We start from the raw sequence: 21138 nt of genomic DNA, 5'->3' as shown, positions 1-21138 counted from the left end.
AGAGAGAGAGACAGAGAGAGAGAGACTGATCTGAAGACTTGTAGAACATTTAGAACACCTAAATCTTGTCTCAAAACACCAGCACAAGTTCAAAGAAAAATCCTGCTTGACAAACTATTGCAAGTTTACAATAAGATGACAGATGCAGTCTCAAACAAGAGGCTACATTTTCCTCAAGTGTCACAATGCATCTGATACTGTCCCACACAAGTGAATCATAACTCAAACTAGAGAAACAGGTTAGTGAATTTGGGAGAGTGCTCAAGTGTAGGAGTACCTCTCAGAAAGAAAGAGTTTTACAGTGCAAGGAGAGGCGTCTCCAGTTTCTACCAGCAACAAGGAACAACTTTCATGGCAAGTTGTAGTGTATTTATTGAAATATATATATGCGTAACTAATATTGAATTAAGTATTGTATACAGAACTATGAGTTTTGTAGTAAATATATTGTTTATAGAGCTACTGTAACACAAATTCTTTCTATTCTAGATTGACATTGTAATCCCACTTGTGCCCTGAGCACAAGTCTTTATCACAGGTGCGGCTGTGTGAAGTGTTGTGGAAATTGAACAATGTATATTGAAAGAATAAACTGAAAATAAAGCTAGAGCGGGAGAACTGGAGACCCAGGATAAAAAAAAACCAGTCGAAGAACAGGCAAAACTTGGGAATGTGGACGGATTGAACCGGATAGGATAACCTACGTAACTTTGGAGTTCATTCATAGAACAGGTAATTATGCATGAACTATATTCTGCAACCTACCCCCGTGTGGGGACGGTTGCAGAATGGAGGGACACCTATATGGCAATTAAATAGTCGGCTCCTGTAGTCACTCACTCACTCACACTCACTCACTCACTCACTCACTCACTCACTCACTCACTCACTCACTCACTCACTCACTCACTCACTCACTCACTGCAGTTACTCATTTCGGGACCAAAGAGCCAAAGCTCAACCCCCGCAAACACAACTAGGTGAATACACACACACACACACACACACACACACACACACACACACACACACACACACACACACACACACACACACACACACACATTCAAGATTCTCAAGGGAATCGACAGAATTGATAAAGACAGGCTATTTAACACAAGGGGCACACGCACTAGGGGACACAGGTAGAAACTGAGCGCCCAAATGAGCCACAGAGATATTAGAAAGAACTTTTTTAGTGTCAGAGTGGTTGACAAATGGAATGCATTAGGCAGTGATGTGGTGGAGGCTGACTCCATACACAGTTTCAAGTGTAGATATGATAGAGCCCAGTAGGCTCAGGAACCTGTACACCAGTTGATTGACGGTTGAGAGGCGGGACCAAAGAGCCAGAGCTCAACCCCCGCAAGCACAACTAGGTGAGTACACACACACACACACACACACACACACACACACACACACACACACACACACACACACACTCTAGGCAGGTTAAGTGGATGGTTAGGCAGGTACGGCGGGTTGTTAGGATAGAGATGAATGGTAGGGTAGTGGGAGCTTGACAGGTGACAAGTGGATAGAAGGGGAGGGCGACGGGGGTCGAGGCACACTGCAGTGTGGATAGTGATCTGTCCCCAGGAGCGGACGGTAGTCGCTCCTCCCTAGCCCATATACACTGTAGAGACAATGTTGTTAAGGCCCTTTGCTCCTGCAACTGAAGGTTAGTCCTAGTTAGGTTAGGGGTGTTTAGGGAGCCGGTCGGCCGAGCGGACAGCACACTGGACTTGTAATCCTGTGGTCCCAGGTTCGATCCCGGGCGCCGGCGAGAAACAATGGGCAGAGTTTCTTTCACCCTATGCCCCTGTTACCTAGCAGTTACCTAGCAGTAAAATAGGTACCTGGGTGTTAGTCAGCTGTCACGGGCTGCTTCCTGGGGGTGGAGGCCTGGTCGAGGACCGGACCGCGGGGACACTAAAGCCCCGAAATCATCTCAAGATAACCTCAAGATCTCAAGATAGACACAGAGAACCCCCGAGGGGCGGCGTCCCATGAAAGTGAACCCTTGATACCGTACACCAATACAAGGGGGGCGGAGACCCTTGACCCTAAGGACCGCCTGTCTCCCGACGCTTGTAAACCCTAGACGCCAAGTACGGTCCGCCATATGGGGGCTCACGGACCCTACTCCATGTAGAGTCTCGTCGCTTCAAGCCTGCACGCGCGACTCCTGACCCTCCTACGAGGTCAGAGACCCCCTGATTCCTTACACCGACCCTCCTACGAGGTCAGAGAACCCCTGATTCCTTACACCGACCCTCCTACGAGGTCAGAGAACCCCTGATTCCTTACACCGACCCTCCTACGAGGTCAGAGAACCCCTGATTCCTTACACCGACCCTCCTACGAGGTCAGAGAACCCCTGATTCCTTACACCGACCCTCCTACGAGGTCAGAGAACCCCTGATTCCTTACACCGACCCTCCTACGAGGTCAGAGAACCCCTGATTCCTTACACCGACCCTCCTACGAGGTCAGAGAACCCCTGATTCCTTACACCGACCCTCCTACGAGGTCAGAGAACCCCTGATTCCTTACACCGACCCTCCTACGAGGTCAGAGAACCCCTGATTCCTTACACCGACCCTCCTACGAGGTCAGAGAACCCCTGATTCCTTACACCGACCCTCCTACGAGACCAGAGAACCCTTGACGCCGTAGAGCGATCAAAAACACGGTCGCTCTCTGGCATCAATTCTACTACTTCTGTCTGGGCTCCATATCAAAAGAATATCTTCAGTGGCATATGCGAGGTTAGCGAACATAAGAACACCTTTAGAAAATTGAGTAAGGAATCATTTGGAACCTTGTATATCACATACGTCAGACCAATCCTGGAGTATGCGGCTCCAACTTTCAGTCCAGACACACCCACAACACCCACAGTACACCCAGACACACCCACAACACCCACAGTACACCCAGACACACCCACAACACCCACAGTACACCCAGACACAACAACAACACCCACAGTACACCCAGACACACCCACAGTACACCCACAGTACACCCAGACACAACAACAACACCCACAGTACACCCAGACACACCCACAGTACACCCAGACACACCCACAGTACACCCAGACACACCAACAGTACACCCAGACACACCCACAGTACACCCAGACACACCCACAGTACACCCAGACACACCCACAGTACACCCACAGTACACCCAGACACAACAACAACACCCACAGTACACCCAGACACACCCACAGTACACCCAGACACACCCACAGTACACCCAGACACACCCACAGTACACCCAGACACACCCACAGTACACCCAGACACACCCACAGTACACCCAGACACACCCACAGTACACCCAGACACACCCACAGTACACCCACAGTACACCCAGACACACCCACAGTACACCAACAACACCCACAGTACACCCACAGTACACCCAGACACACCCACAGTACACCCAGACACACCCACAGTACACCCAGACACACCCACAGTACACCCAGACACACCCACAGTACACCCACAGTACACCCAGACACACCCACAGTACACCCAGACACACCCACAGTACACCCACAGTACACCCAGACACACCCACAGTACACCCAGACACACCCACAGTACACCCAGACACACCAACAACACCCACAGTACACCCAGACACACCCACAGTACACCCAGACACACCACAGTACACCCAGACACACCCACAGTACACCCAGACACACCCACAGTACACCCAGACACACCCACAGTACACCCAGACACACCCACAGTACACCCACAGTACACCCAGACACACCACAGTACACCCACAGTACACCCAGACACACCCACAGTACACCCAGACACACCCACAGTACACCCAGACACACCCACAGTACACCAGACACACCCACAGTACACCCACAGTACACCCAGACACAACAACAACACCCACAGTACACCCAGACACACCCACAGTACACCCAGACACACCCACAGTACACCCAGACACACCCACAGTACACCCAGACACACCCACAGTACACCCAGACACACCCACAGTACACCCAGACACACCCACAGTACACCCAGACACACCCACAGTACACCCAGACACACCCACAGTACACCCAGACACACCCACAGTACACCCAGACACACACAGTACACCCACAGTACACCCAGACACACCCACAGTACACCCAGACACACCCACAGTACACCCACAGTACACCCAGACACAACAACACCCACAGTACACCCAGACACACCCACAGTACACCCAGACACACCCACAGTACACCCAGACACACCCACAGTACACCCAGACACACCCACAGTACACCCAGACACAACAACAACACCCACAGTACACCCAGACACACCCACAGTACACCCACAACACCCACAGTACACCCAGACACACCCACAGTACACCCACAACACCCACAGTACACCCAGACACACCCACAGTACACCCACAACACCCACAGTACACCCAGACACACCCACAGTACACCCAGACACACCCACAGTACACCCACAGTACACCCAGACACACCAACAACACCCACAGTACACCCAGACACACCCACAGTACACCCAGACACACCCACAGTACACCCACAGTACACCCAGACACACCAACAACACCCACAGTACACCCACAACACCCACAGTACACCCAGACACACCCACAGTACACCCAGACACACCAACAACACCCACAGTACACCCAGACACACCCACAGTACACCCAGACACACCCACAGTACACCCAGACACACCCACAGTACACCCAGACACACCCACAGTACACCCAGACACACCCACAGTACACCCAGACACACCCACAGTACACCCACAGTACACCCAGACACACCCACAGTACACCCACAGTACACCAACAACACCCACAGTACACCCAGACACACCCACAGTACACCCACAGTACACCAACAACACCCACAGTACACCCAGACACACCCACAGTACACCCAGACACACCCACAGTACACCCAGACACACCCACAGTACACCCAGACACACCACAGTACACCAGACACACCCAGTACACCCAGACACACCCACAGTCACCCAGTAACACCCAGACACCCCACAGTACACCCAGACACACCCACAGTAACACCCGCAGTACACCCCACAGTACCCCAGACACACCCACAGTACACCAGACACACCCACAGTACACCCAGACACACCCACAGTAACACCCAGACACACCCACAGTACACCCCAGACACACCCACAGTACACCACGACCACACCCACAGTAACACCCAGTACAACCCCACACACCCAACAGTACACCCAGACACACCCACAGTACACCCAGACAACCCACAGTACACCCAACAACACCCACAGTACACCCAGACACACCCACAGTACACCCAGACACACCCACAGTACACCCAGACACACCCACAGTACAGCCCCAACACACCCACAGTACACCCAGACACACCCACAGTACACCCGAGCAACACCACAGTACACCAAGACACACCCACAGTACACCCAGACACACCCACAGTACACCCAGACACACCCACAGTACACCCAGACACACCCACAGTACACCCAGACACACCCACAGTACACCCAGACACACCCACAGTACACCCAGACACACCCACAGTACACCCACAGTACACCCAGACACACCAACAACACCCACAGTACACCCAGACACACCCACAGTACACCCAGACACACCCACAGTACACCCAGACACACCCACAGTACACCCAGACACAACAACAACACCCACAGTACATCCAGACACACCCACAGTACACCCACAACACCCACAGTACACCCAGACACACCCACAGTACACCCACAACACCCACAGTACACCCAGACACACCCACAGTACACCCACAACACCCACAGTACACCCAGACACACCCACAGTACACCCAGACACACCCACAGTACACCCACAGTACACCCAGACACACCAACAACACCCACAGTACACCCAGACACACCCACAGTACACCCAGACACACCCACAGTACACCCAGACACACCCACAGTACACCCAGACACACCACAGTACACCCAGACACCACAGTACACCAGGACACACCCACAGTACACCCAGACACACCCACAGTACACCCCAGACACACCCACAGTACACCCAGACACACCCACAGTACACCCAGACACACCCACAGTACACCCAGACACACCCACAGTACACCCAGACACACCCACAGTACACCCAGACACACCCACAGTACACCCAGACACACCCACAGTACACCCAGACACACCCACAGTACACCCAGACACACCCACAGTACACCCAGACACACCCACAGTACACCCAGACAACACCCCACAGTACACCCAGACACACCCACAGTACACCCAGACACACCCACAGTACACCCAGACACACACAACAACACACCACACAGTACACCAGACACACCCACAGTACACCCAGACACACCCGACAACACAGTACACCAGACACACCCACAGTACACCCACAACACCCACAGTACACCCAGACACACCCACAACCCACAGTACACCCAGACACACCCACAGTACACCCACAACACCACAGTACACCCAGACACACCCACAGTACACCCACACACACCCACAGTACACCAACAACACCCACAGTACACCAACAACACCCACAGTACACCCAGACACACCCACAGTACACCCAGACACACCCACAGTACACCCAGACACACCCACAGTACACCCAGACACACCCACAGTACACCCAGACACACCCACAACACCCACAGTACACCCAGACACACCCACAGTACACCCAGACACACCCACAACACCCACAGTACACCCAGACACACCCACAGTACACCCAGACACACCCACAGTACACCCAGACACACCCACAGTACACCCAGACACACCCACAACACCCACAGTACACCCAGACACACCCACAGTACACCCAGACACACCCACAGTACACCCAGACACACCCACAGTACACCCAGACACACCCACAACACCCACAGTACACCCAGACACACCCACAGTACACCCAGACACACCCACAACACCCACAGTACACCCAGACACACCCACAGTACACCCAGACACACCCACAACACCCACAGTACACCCAGACACACCCACAGTACACCCAGACACACCCACAGTACACCCAGACACACCCACAGTACACCCAGACACACCCACAGTACACCAACAACACCCACAGTACACCCAGACACACCAACAACACCCACAGTACACCCAGACACACCCACAGTACACCCAGACATAGCAACAACACCCACAGTACACCCAGACACACCCACAGTACACCCAGACACACCCACAACACCCACAGTACACCCAGACACATCCACAGTACACCCAGACACACCCACAGTACACCAACAACACACACAGTACACCCAGACACACCCACAGTACACCCAGACATAGCAACAACACCCACAGTACACCCAGACACACCCACAACACCCACAGTACACCCAGACACACCCACAGTACACCCAGACACACCCACAACACCCACAGTACACCCAGACACATCCACAGTACACCCAGACACACCCACAGTACACCAACAACACACACAGTACACCCAGACACACCCACAGTACACCCAGACAGCAACAACACCCAGGGAACATTTACGGATGGTTCCCGAGTGCGCAAATAATTGATTCGTAATAATAGCCTGGCCATTGAGCAGATGATCTGTTGAGTCGGGCGTGGTGTGCGCCTCCACACACCCGCCTCCACACCTGCAGACTACATACCTGCTCCCCCACACATGTCAAAACACCTGTAACCAAACTTAATTCTTGACTCCATGCCTGCCTCCAAACATGCCATGCCTGCACATCCGCTGTATCAGTTCATTAGACAACCGACGGTTAGAGAGGCGGGGTCCAAGAGCTAAGAGCTTGATCCTGCAGGCACAAATAGTAAATAAGGACATGCACAAGCACGCACATATATACACAAACATACACATACACACACACACACATCTGGTAGGGGGTCTGGTAGCTAAGTGGATAGCAGGCGGGATTCATAATCCTGTGGCACGGATTCGATTCCCGGACTAGGTAGGCAAAAATGGGCAGAGTTTCTTTCACACTGATACCCCTGTTACCTAGCAGTAAATAGGTGGGAGTTAGACAGCTGTTTAAAAAAAAATCAAAACTAAATGGGTAGAACACCTGGAGAAAAATGATATAATATCAGACAGACAGTATGGTTTTCGACCTGGATGATCCTGTGTAACGAACTTACTCAGTTTCTATGATCGAGCCACAGAGATTTTACAGGAAAGAGATGGCTGGGTTGACTGCATCTATCTGGACCTAAAAAAGGCTTTCGACAGAGTTCCCCATAAGAGGTTGTTCTGGAAACTGGAAAATATTGGAGGGGTGACAGGTAAGCTTCTAACATGGATGAAAAATTTCCTAACAGAAAAATGAGGGCAGTGATCAGAGGCAAGGTATCGGATTGGAGGAATGTCACAAGTGGAGTACCACAGGGTTCAGTTCTTGCACCGACTATGTTCATTGTCTACATAAATGATCTACCAGTTGGTGTACAGAATTATATGAACATGTTTGCTGATGATGCTAAGATAATAGGAAGGATAAGAAACTTAGATGATTGTCATGCCCTTCAGGATGACCTGGACAAAATAAGTATATGGAGCACCACTTGGCAAATGGAATTTAATGTGAATAAATGCCACGTTATGGAATGTGGAATAGGAGAACATAGACCCCACATAACCTATATATTATGTGAGAAATCTTTAAAGAATTCTGACAAAGAGATCTAGGGGTGGTTCTAGATAGAAAACTGTCACCTGAGGACCACATTAAAAACATTGTGCAGGGAGCCTATGCTACACTTTCTAACCTTAGAATTGCTTTTAAATACATGGATGGAGAAATACTAAAGAAATTGTTCACGACTTTTATTAGACCAAAGTTGGAATATGCAGCGGTTGTATGGCACATCAACAAACTGGAAAAGGTGCAAAGACATGCTACTAAGTGGCTCCCAGAACTGAAGGGCAAGAGCTACGAGGAGAGGTTAGAGGCATTAAATATGCCAAAACTAGAAGATAGAAGAAAAAGAGGTGATATGATCACTACATACAAAATAGTAACAGGAATCGATAAAATTGATAGGGAAGAATTCCTGAGACCTGGAACTTTAAGAACAAGAGGTCATAGATTTAAACTAACGAAACAAAGCTGCCGGAGAAATATAAGAAAATTCACTTTTGTAAACAGAGTGGTAGACGGTTGGAACAAATTAGGTGAGAAGGTGGTGGAGGCCAAGACCGTCAGTAATTTCAAAGCGTTATATGACAAAGAGTGCTGGGAAGACGGGACACCACGAGCGTAGCTCTCATCCTGTAACTACACTTAGGTAATTACACACACACACACACACACACACACACACACACACACACACACACACACACACACACACACACACACACACACACACACCTTAATAATTGTTCACGACGGACCGAAACGTCGTGGTTCTCCATCTTTCTCCATCTTCTGATGTGTAGTTTGGTTATCTTATGTTCTTAATATACAAAACACAGCATACAGAAGGAATGGTGTTGAAGACAAGGGACCTATCAAGAGAATGCGCCAAGCCACTACGACTATATAGCACTTGGAAAGGATCAGGATAAGGATTTGGGATAGGACGAAAGGACGGAATGGTACCCAACCACTTGGACGGTCGGGGATCGAGACTAAACTGTACGTCACAGAGTAATCTCCCACCACCTTAGACGGGAGCGTCTCTGAGAGATCCCCAGCGTGACGCTACACTTCCTTCGTGACCTTAAAATGTAGCTTAATTTCACTTGGCAATTCAGGATAATCCCTTCAGATCCGGGTAACAACTCTCTTTAAACCTTCAAGGACAAACACAGTGTTGGAGAATGATCCTAAAGCTAAGCTTATCCTGGAGCCAGTTCCCCTGGTTGGCCAGCGTGTGGGATGCGCTGCTCCTCAACTCCTGCCAGCCACAATTAACCATTAAAACATCTTACTACATTTGATCATGGATTGTGAGAGGGGAGGGGGGAGGGAGGGAGGGGTCGGTGAGGGGGAGGGAGGGGCCAGTGAGGGGGAGGGAGGGGTCAGTGAGGGGGAGGGAGGGGTCAGTGAGGGGGAGGGAGGGGTGACTGAGGGCAGGGAGGGGTCAGTGAGGGGGAGGAAGGGGTCAGTGAGGGGGAGGGAGGGGTGACTGAGGGCAGGGAGGGGTCAGTGAGGGGGAGGGAGGGGTCAGTGAGGGGGAGGGAGGGTGACTGAGGGAAGGGAGGGGTCAGTGAGGGGGAGGGAGGGGTGACTGAGGGCAGGGAGGGGTGACTGAGGGCAGGGAGGGGTCAGTGAGGGGGAGGAAGGGGTCAGTGAGGGGGAGGGAGGGGTGACTGAGGGCAGGGAGGGGTCTGTGAGAGGGAGGGAGGGGTGACTGAGGGCAGGGAGGGGTCAGTGAGGGGGGAGGGAGGGGTGACTGAGGGCAGGGAGGGGTCAGTGAGGGGGAGGGAGGGGTGACTGAGGGCAGGGAGGGGTGACTGAGGGCAGGGAGGGGTGACTGAGGGCAGGGAGGGGTCAGTGAGGGGGAGGGAGGGTGACTGAGGGCAGGGAGGGGTCTGTGAGGGGGAGGGAGGGGTGACTGAGGGCAGGGAGGGGTCAGTGAGGGGGGAGGGAGGGGTGACTGAGGGCAGGGAGGGGTCAGTGAGGGGGAGGGAGGGGTCAGAGAGGGGGAGGGAGGGTGACTGAGGGCAGGGAGGGGTCTGTGAGGGGGAGGGAGGGGTGACTGAGGGCAGGGAGGGGTCAGTGAGGGGGGAGGGAGGGGTGACTGAGGGCAGGGAGGGGTCAGTGAGGGGGAGGGAGGGGTGACTGAGGGCAGGGAGGGGTCAGTGAGGGGGAGGGAGGGGTCAGTGAGGGGGAGGGAGGGGTGACTGAGGGCAGGGAGGGGTGACTGAGGGCAGGGAGGGGTCAGTGAGGGGGAGGGAGGGTGACTGAGGGCAGGGAGGGGTCTGTGAGGGGGAGGGAGGGGTGACTGAGGGCAGGGAGGGGTCAGTGAGGGGGGAGGGAGGGGTGACTGAGGGCAGGGAGGGGTCAGTGAGGGGGAGGGAGGGGTCAGTGAGGGGGAGGGAGGGGTGACTGAGGGCAGGGAGGGGTGACTGAGGGCAGGGAGGGGTGACTGAGGGCAGAGAGGGGTCAGTGAGGGGGAGGGAGGGGTGACTGAGGGCAGGGAGGGGTCAGTGAGGGGGAGGGAGGGGTGACTGAGGGCAGGGAGGGGTGACTGAGGGCAGGGAGGGGGAGGGAGGGGTCAGTGAGGGCAGGGAGGGGTGACTGAGGGCAGGGAGGGGTCAGTGAGGGGGAGGGAGGGGTCAGTGAGGGGGAGGAAGGGGTCAGTGAGGGGGAGGGAGGGGTGCCTGAGGGCAGGGAGGGGTCAGTGAGGGGGAGGGAGGGGTGACTGAGGGCAGGGAGGGATCAGTGAGGGGGAGGGAGGGGTGACTGAGGGCAGGGAGGGGTCAGTGAGGGGGAGGGAGGGGTGACTGAGGGCAGGGAGGGGTGAGTGAGGGGGAGGGAGGGGTGACTGAGGGCAGGGAGGGGGTCAGTGAGGGGGAGGGAGGGGTGACTGAGGGCAGGGAGGGGTCAGTGAGGGGGAGGGAGGGGTGACTGAGGGCAGGGAGGGGTCAGTGAGGGGGAGGGAGGGGTCAGTGAGGGGGAGGGAGGGGTGACTGAGGGCAGGGAGGGGTCAGTGAGGGGGAGGGAGGGGTGACTGAGGGCAGGGAGGGGTCAGTGAGGGGGAGGGAGGGGTCAGTGAGGGGGAGGGAGGGGTCAGTGAGGGCAGGGAGGGGTCAGTGAGGGGTTCCTGCCCTTGCTGGGGTGGTCAGGAGGTTGGGGTGGTCAGGAGGCTGGGGTCGTTCCTGCCCTTGCTGGGGTGGTCAGGAGGCTGGGGTCGTTCCTGCCCTTGCTGGGGTGGTCAGGAGGCTGGGGTCGTTCCTGCCCTTGCTGGGGTGGTCAGGAGGCTGGGGTCGTTCCTGCCCTTGCTGGGGTGGTCAGGAGGCTGGGGTCGTTCCTGCCCTTGCTGGGGTGGTCAGGAGGCTGGGGTCGTTCCTGCCCTTGCTGGGGTGGTCAGGAGGCTGGGGTCGTTCCTGCCCTTGCTGGGGTGGTCAGGAGGCTGGGGTCGTTCCTGCCCTTGCTAGGGTGGTCAGGAGGCTGGGGTCGTTCCTGTTCTTGCTGGGGTGGTCAGGAGGCTGGGGTCGTTCCTGTCCTTGCTGGGGTGGTCAGGAGGCTGGGGTCGTTCCTGCCCTTGCTGGGGTGGTCAGGAGGCTGGGGTCGTTCCTGCCCTTGCTGGGGTGGTCAGGAGGCTGGGGTCGTTTCTGTCCTTGCTGGGGTGGTCAGGAGGCTGGGGTCGTTCCTGCCCTTGCTGGGGTGGTCAGGAGGCTGGGGTCGTTCCTGCCCTTGCTGGGGTGATCAGGAGGCTGGGGTCGTTCCTGTCCTTGCTGGGGTGATCAGGAGGCTGGGGTCGTTCCTGCCCTTGCTGGGGTGGTCAGGAGGCTGGGGTCGTTCCTGCCCTTGCTGGGGTGGTCAGGAGGCTGGGGTCGTTCCTGCCCTTGCTGGGGTGGTCAGGAGGCTGGGGTCGTTCCTGTCCTTGCTGGGGTGGTCAGGAGGCTGGGGTCGTTCCTGCCCTTGCTGGGGTGGTCAGGAGGCTGGGGTCGTTCCTGCCCTTGCTGGGGTGATCAGGAGGCTGGGGTCGTTCCTGCCCTTGCTGGGGTGGTCAGGAGGCTGGGGTCGTTCCTGCCCTTGCTGGGGTGGTCAGGAGGCTGGGGTCGTTCCTGTCCTTGCTGGGGTGGTCAGGAGGCTGGGGTCGTTCCTGTCCTTGCTGGGGTGGTCAGGAGGCTGGGGTCGTTCCTGCCCTTGCTGGGGTGGTCAGGAGGCTGGGGTCGTTCCTGCCCTTGCTGGGGTGGTCAGGAGGCTGGGGTCGTTCCTGTCCTTGCTGGGGTGGTCAGGAGGCTGGGGTCGTTCCTGCCCTTGCTGGGATGGTCAGGAGGCTGGGGTCGTTCCTGCCCCTTGCTGGGGTGGTCAGGAGGCTGGGGTCGTTCCTGCCCTTGCTGGGGTGGTCAGGAGGCTGGGGTCGTTCCTGCCCTTGCTGGGGTGGTCAAGAGGCTGGGGTCGTTCCTGCCCTTGCTGGGGTGGTCAGGAGGCTGGGGTCGTTCCTGCCCTTGCTAGGGTGGTCAGGAGGCTGGGGTCGTTCCTGTTCTTGCTGGGGTGGTCAGGAGGCTGGGGTCGTTCCTGTCCTTGCTGGGGTGGTCAGGAGGCTGGGGTCGTTCCTGCCCTTGCTGGGGTGGTCAGGAGGCTGGGGTCGTTCCTGCCCTTGCTGGGGTGGTCAGGAGGCTGGGGTCGTTTCTGTCCTTGCTGGGGTGGTCAGGAGGCTGGGGTCGTTCCTGCCCTTGCTGGGGTGGTCAGGAGGCTGGGGTCGTTCCTGCCCTTGCTGGGGTGATCAGGAGGCTGGGGTCGTTCCTGTCCTTGCTGGGGTGATCAGGAGGCTGGGGTCGTTCCTGCCCTTGCTGGGGTGGTCAGGAGGCTGGGGTCGTTCCTGCCCTTGCTGGGGTGGTCAGGAGGCTGGGGTCGTTCCTGCCCTTGCTGGGGTGGTCAGGAGGCTGGGGTCGTTCCTGTCCTTGCTGGGGTGGTCAGGAGGCTGGGGTCGTTCCTGCCCTTGCTGGGGTGGTCAGGAGGCTGGGGTCGTTCCTGCCCTTGCTGGGGTGGTCAGGAGGCTGGGGTCGTTCCTGCCCTTGCTGGGGTGGTCAGGAGGCTGGGGTCGTTCCTGCCCTTGCTGGGGTGGTCAGGAGGCTGGGGTCGTTCCTGTCCTTGCTGGGGTGGTCAGGAGGCTGGGGTCGTTCCTGTCCTTGCTGGGGTGGTCAGGAGGCTGGGGTCGTTCCTGTCCTTGCTGGGGTGGTCAGGAGGCTGGGGTCGTTCCTGTCCTTGCTGGGGTGGTCAGGAGGCTGGGGTCGTTCCTGCCCTTGCTGGGGTGGTCAGGAGGCTGGGGTCGTTCCTGCCCTTGCTGGGGTGGTTCTTCTCCGGCCCCGACCACGGCGGTCTCCGGGTGTGGAGTCGCTGTGCCTTCTTCTACCAACCTCGAGGTCAACTCCGGAGTTCACAGTTCCTGGGACGGCGCTGGAACCAATCGTATTGGCGTCTGCCTTTACATTGGAGACTTTCGGCGCCGTGGAGAGGGGGGAGGGTGGACCTGCTGCATGGGTAACAACTTCTCCATATCAACCTACCCTGGCTTTGTGCCGTGGAGATGAACTCACCTGGGAGTGCCTGGAGGGCCAGGTGACTCACCTGGAAGTGCCTGGAGGGCCAGGTGACTCACCTGGAAGTGCCTGGAGGGCCAGGTGACTCACCTGGAAGTGCCTGGAGGGCCAGGTGACTCACCTGGAAGTGCCTGGAGGGCCAGGTGACTCACCTGGGTGTACCTGGAGGGACAGATGACTCACCTGGGAGTGCCAGGAGGGCCAGGTGACTCGCCTGGGTGTACCTGGAGGGCCAGGGGACTCACCTGGGTGAACCTGGAGGCGCAGGGGACTCACCTGGGTGTACCTGGAGGGCCAGGTGACTCACCTGGGTGTACCTGGAGGGACAGATGACTCACCTGGGAGTGCCAGGAGGGCCAGGTGACTCGCCTGGGTGTACCTGGAGGGCCAGGGGACTCACCTGGGTGTACCTGGAGGCGCAGGGGACTCACCTGGGTGTACCTGGAGGAGCAGGTGACTCACTTGGGAGTGCCTGGAGGCGCAGGGGACTCACCTGGGTGTGCCTGGAGGGGAAGGTGAAGGTGATGGTGGAGACGGCAGGTCTGGCAGGGGAGGTGGTGATGGCGGCCACCGTGGAGGGGTCCAGCATCAGGTCCTCCGCCGCCCGGGCCGCCTCCAGGAAGTCCCGGGTCTCCAGCTCCTCCACCCGCCTCACGCCCGCGCCTACCGTCACCAGGGCGCCGCGGGCGAAGTGGGCGTGGTAGGGGGAGGCCGGGCGTGGCTCTGCGGGCGGGGTGGGCGGGGGGCCCGACACTGGAGGCCGCGCCGAGGGGGAGCTGACAGTAGCGGGTCCAGTCATGGTGGGTGTGGACGCAGGGGCCCCGGAGGCTGAGGGTCCAGACACAGGGGGGTTGGGTCCAGGGGCCACAGGGCCCGTGTGGGCCCTGTGGGAGGCGCGGGGGGACCTGGGGGCCGGCATGGGGAAGGCGCTGGTGCCAGGGCGTCGCTTAGGGCTGGGCTCGCCGTGGGGCCCCCTGGGTGAGGGCTCCCCCGAGGTGCCCCCAGGGCTGGTGGGGAGGGTCAGGTCCGGGGGTCTTGGCCGCATCTTCCCAGGGGGGACCTCCCGCAGGTCCCCCCTGGGGTCAGGGTGCATCCCCCGCAAGGGCGGGGGCCCCAGGGGCCTCACCAGGGTCGGCGCCCCTGACACGGGGGTGGGCCGCTCCAGGGTGGGTCTGGGGTCCAGGGGCGGGTATGGGCGGTGGGCATGGCGTGGGTATTCCCGCAGAAAGTGGGTGGCCGCCCCTGGGGGCAGGAAGTGGTGTGGGTAGTACCCGGTGGGGCGGTGGGGGAGGCCTGGGTAGTGAGGGTAGTAGTCAGGTAGGGTCGGGGTGGGCGGCTGGGGGTAGGGGAGGTGGTCCGAGGGGCGTGCGGGCGTGATGTGGGCCACCTCGGCCAGCCAGGGGGCCGTGAAGGGCTGCAGATGGTGGCCCAGGGCCAGGCCGCCCATGGGCCCGCCCTCCTTGTCGGTCACGCTGTTCTTGTTGTGGTCGAAGACGCCGCCCATGCCGCCCGCCTTGAACACGTCCGACTTGTAGGTGGGCGTGGGGCTGGGGTCGGGCAGGCCCAAGGTGGGCACGCGGGCGGCGGGTACCAGCCGCCCGCCCTCGCCCATCTCCCGGCTGTAGGCGGGCGTCACGATCATGCCTCCTGGAACACAAGACAAGGGGTTACTGCGCGCCTCACTCTTGCAACTGACAACTCTTACTTAACCACTAGTCTGCGCAACTCCCCATAATCTGTACAAGTCAAATGGAGTCTTAATATTTAATGCCAAAACGCTGCTGAATTTCCAAGTCCAGTTCGACAAAATCATCAACACAAATGGAGGGACCGTCGACAAGCCGGCGGCTTCCCGTCCTTGTCGAAGCCACCAGAGAGATAGCGGCCCCCCTCAAGTAATGTCAGATAAAAACGGGACAGAGACAAAGTGTATAACACAAGTGAGACACGTTAACTTCACAGTTGATAGAGTATTATGGCAGCTGGATCACTGATATTGTAACACCATACATGTGTTATTGTATATTATTTTACATATAACGAGTCAGTCACACAGGTTATCGGTAGCGTCAGGTTCTCGGTCCTATAAGTATTCTAGAGTCACGCCTCTCAGGTGCTAATTGTAACAGCAGTCTGCGTGGTGTAGTGGTTAAGACATTCGCCTGGCGTTTCGTGAGCTCTTTGGCCTGGGTTCGTATCCTGGCCGGGGAGGATTTACTGAGCGCCAATCCTGAACTGTAGCCTTTATTTAACCAATCAGTAAAATGGATATCTGGTTGTTAAACGCTTTGGCGGGTCGTATTCCAGGGAACATAGGATTAAGGACCTCCCCGAAACGCCACACGTACAAGTGGCTGAACAAGAATGTAAGAACTCTTCTATATGTAAATATATAAAGAGGTTGTCTTCGGGTCAGGTCGGGGAAGTGACCTTGCTTTCTGCTATGCTGATAATTGCAGCCGGTTGGCTGTGTCTTTCCATCAGACAAGCCGCTGTCTAGGTGGAGTAGGTAGATAGCCAGAGGCTATCTCCTGGTAGCCAATGGCACCTAGCTCCCAGTTCCCTTATATATACCCGTGGAACTGTACATTTGAGACAGAGCAGGACAGCGGTAGATAGATAGCTTGTCGAGAGGTTCCTTGAGCCAGACCTGAAGCCATCCTGGCTTCACCAACTGTCCATATCAAGTGACTGCTCAACTCTTTTCTTACCACTTACCAAATGGGGCTGAAATTATGTCACAACAATTAAGTATGCTAGGCTAAGCTACATACTTAAATACATAGATACACAGATTTATGTATGCTACAGGAACTGTCAGTACGAGGTTGAAGGCAACTACAAACTGCCCCTCGGGGCCCCACCTCTGGAGGTGACAATGGTGTTACAGCAATGCAAATTATTACGAGGTGACTACCCATGAAGCCACTGCTTGGTGGCTACATATATCTGGCGGGAAAAAATCTTGTCGGACGTTGTTGAAGCGAATGCTAAATCATGATTGTTTTTCTTATGGCCGAGGGCGTGTGAGATGACTCACAAGGTGTGGTTGGTTGGTGATAGGTGACTCCTGCTGTCGGCCCCACGACCCTGTGGGGCTCCTGCTGTCGGCCCCACGACCCTGTGGGGCTCCTGCTGTCGGCCCCACGACCCTGTGGGGCTCCTGCTGTCGGCCCCACGACCCTGTGGGGCTCCTGCTGTCGGCCCCACGACCCTGTGGGGCTCATACTGTCGGCCCCACGACCCTGTGGGGCTCCTGCTGTCGGCCCCACGACCCTGTGGGGCTCCTGCTGTCGGCCCCACGACCCTGTGGGGCTCCTGCTGTCGGCCCCACGACCCTGTGGGGCTACTGCTGTCGGCCCCACGACCCTGTGGGGCTCCTGCTGTCGGTCACACGACCCTGTGGGGCTACTGCTGTCGGCCCCACGACCCTGTGGGGCTACTGCTGTCGGCCCCACGACCCTGTGGCGCTCCTGCTGTCGGTCACACGACCCTGTGGGGCTCCTGCTGTCGGCCCCAAGACACTGTGGGGCTCCTGCTGTCGGCCCCACGATCCTGTGGGGCTCCTGCTGTCGGTCACACGACCCTGTGGGGCTCCTGCTGTCGGCCCCAAGACACTGTGGGGCTCCTGCTGTCGGCCCCACGACCCTGTGGGGCTCCTGCTGTCGGTCACACGACCCTGTGGGGCTCCTGCTGTCGGTCACACGACCCTGTGGGGCTCCTGCTGTCGGCCCCACGACCCTGTGGGGCTCCTGCTGTCGGTCACACGACCCTGTGGGGCTCCTGCTGTCGGCCCCAAGACACTGTGGGGCTCCTGCTGTCGGCCCCACGACCCTGTGGGGCTCCTGCTGTCGGTCACACGACCCTGTAAGGCTCCTGCTGTCGGCCCCACGACCCTGTAAGGCTCCTGCTGTCGGCCCCACGACCCTGTGGGGCTCCTGCTGTCGGCCCCACGACCCTGTGGGGCTCCTGCTGTCGGCCCCACGACCCTGTGGGGCTCCTGCTGTCGGCCCCCACGACCCTGTGGGGCTCCTGCTGTCGGTCACACGACCCTGTGGGGCTCCTGCTGTCGGCCCCAAGACACTGTGGGGCTCCTGCTGTCGGCCCCAAGACACTGTGGGGCTCCTGCTGTCGGCCCCGCGACCCTGTGGGGCTCCTGCTGTCGGTCACACGACCCTGTGGGGCTCCTGCTGTCGGCCCCAAGACACTGTGGGGCTCCTGCTGTCGGCCCCAAGACACTGTGGGGCTCCTGCTGTCGGCCCCACGACCCTGTGGGGCTCCAGCTGTCGGCCCCACGACCCTGTGTGACTCATACTGTCGGCTGCTCGACAATCCGTGACGACGGTGCCGACACCCTCACGCACCAGAGGACGACAGGACGGGCGGCAGTTGACGCTCGGCCGCGCGCGCCAACGCCCAGTCCCTTTACCCCAGCAACACATCTACCATCAACCAGAGTACCGAGAGCCGGATTGAATATTAGAAATAGATTGCCCTCGCAAAAACTGGTCTAGACCCGCCATTACACAACGTTGACTACATGCATAACCCGTTTTACTTAAACTGTTGGGTGATGCACATTGCTCTCACGCCCGTTCTTTGACGAGACAGTTTTAGATAGCTACGAAGTGCACTAAAAACAGGGAGCTACGAAGTGCATTAAGAACAGGGGAGCTACGAAGTGCACTAAGAATAGGGAGAGATACGAAGTGCATTAAGAACAGGGGAGCTACGAAGTGCACTAAGAACAGGGGAGCTACGAAGTGCACTAAGAATAGGGAGAGATACGAAGTGCACTAAGAACAGACGTGAACAATAGTTCACGTCTGTACTTCAGAGGACTCCAAGGAGGTGCCTGCACTGGATCTAGTTTGTTCATACTGTTCATATCTGCCGTTATACAGCCGGTCGAGACTACATAGTTTATGACAGGAGTCTACCTATGTGGTACTAAAGTCGCCCATCCCTCAGGGCGGGTGGTCGTATATGGGCATGTGGTGGGTATATGGGCTACGCTGGCGCGCTCTGGGTGGACGACCCCCGCGCATCCAGTGGTTCCACCTGTCGGAGGTCGCGGGCACCACTGGAGTAAATAAGAGTTCCAGTGCCTCCTCTCGCGCGCGTTCGCGTTGTTGAAACGTCCTATAAAAAGCTTTGCAGTTGTTAATACTGTTGCTTCTATTCTGACTGCCGTTGCTTCTATTGCTAATGCTGTTGCTTCTATTGCTAATGCTGTTGCTTCTATTGCTAATGCTGTTGCTTCTATTGCTAATGCTGTTATCTTGAGATCTTGAGGTTATCTTGAGATGATTTCGGGGCTTTTTAGTGTCCCCGCGGCCCGGTCCTCGACCAGACCTCCACCCCCAGGAAGCAGCCCGTGACAGCTGACTAACTCCCAGGTACCTATTTACTGCTAGGTAACAGGGGCATTCAGGGTGAAAGAAACTTTGCCCATTTGTTTCCGCCTCGTGCGGGAATCGAACCCGCGCCACAGAATTACGAGTCCTGCGCGCTATCCACCAGGCTACGAGGCCCCTGTGTGACCCTGTAGAACCTGTTGGTTCTATTATTAATACTGTTGCTTCTATTGTTACTGACTCTGCTGCTGTTAAAGCTGCCAAATAGATCCACACAAAGGAGACGAGCCACCCATCCCATGAAACACTTTTCCATTTCGAAAAATATAAAAAAATATATATTTTTAATTTCTGAATTATTAATTAGCTGATAATCTCCTTTAGACTTAATCCATCTATATCTGTAGTTTAATGTTTGTTTGTTTGTTTTTGAACACTAGTTAACACCCCCCCCCCTCGTGCATAGAACATGGGCTAGTTGAAGAGCGCACTTAATACTCAGCATGTTGTATCAATACTCACTGATTATTTATGTGCGTTCACAGCCTGTCTGTATGCCTAGTTATACGGGGCCTGGTCGTTTGGTGCGCTGTGCGTATACGCTGTGTCCTGCGTGCCTATACAGGGGGGGGGGGGTGTATTGCGTGCGTACAGGTTCATACAGGGGGGCGTATACTGCGTGCGTACAGGCTCACACAAGGCCTTATATTGCGTGCATACAGGCTCACACAAGGGCTTATATTGCGTGCGTACAAGCTCACACAAGGCCTTATATTGCGTGCATACAGGGTCACACAAGAGCGTATATTGCGTGCATACAGGCTCACACAAGGCCTTATATTGCGTGCGTACAGGCTCACACAAGGCCTTATATTGCGTGCGCACAGAACAACTGTCACACAACCGTGGACATTTTCAAGAGGAAACTAGATTTATTCCTCCAAGGAGTGCCGGACCAACCGGGCTGTGGCGGGTATGTGGGCCTGCGGGCCGCTCCAAGCAACAGCCTGGTGGACCAAACTCTCACAAGTCAAGCCTGGCCTCGGGCCGGGCTTGGGGAGTAGAAGAACTCCCAGAACCCCATCAACCAGGTATCAACCAACAGCCTGGTGGACCAAACTCTCACAAGTCAAGCCTGGCCTCGGGCCGGGCTTGGGGAGTAGAACAACTCCCAGAACCCCATCAACCAGGTATCAACCAACAGCCTGGTGGACCAAACTCTCACAAGTCAAGCCTGGCCTCGGGTCGGGCTTGGGGAGTAGAACAACTCCCAGAACCCCATCAACCAGGTATCAACCAACAGCCTGGTGGACCAAACTCTCACAAGTCAAGCCTGGCCTCGGGCCGGGCTTGGGGAGTAGAAGAACTCCCAGAACCCCATCAACCAGGT

General features: G+C 56.7%; 1 protein-coding gene across 4 annotated transcripts in view; it reads right to left on the bottom strand.

Moving 5' to 3' along the window:
- LOC123768910 (ataxin-1-like) overlaps positions 1-21138 on the bottom strand; it is a 418165-nt gene that overhangs the window by 33667 nt on the left and 363360 nt on the right. For all 4 annotated transcript variants that reach the window (XM_069309073.1, XM_069309075.1, XM_069309072.1 and 1 more), the window contains one exon: positions 14885-16038. In XM_069309073.1, the coding sequence (XP_069165174.1) occupies positions 14885-16033 (1149 nt within the window). In that variant the 5' untranslated portion in view covers positions 16034-16038. The remainder of the gene's footprint in view (positions 1-14884; positions 16039-21138) is intronic.

This window comes from Procambarus clarkii, chromosome 64, assembly GCF_040958095.1.
Source record: "Procambarus clarkii isolate CNS0578487 chromosome 64, FALCON_Pclarkii_2.0, whole genome shotgun sequence".
Lineage (NCBI taxonomy): Eukaryota > Metazoa > Arthropoda > Malacostraca > Decapoda > Cambaridae > Procambarus > Procambarus clarkii.
Note: the sequence above shows the minus strand (reverse complement) of the source record. Positions and strands in the feature narration are given on the sequence as shown.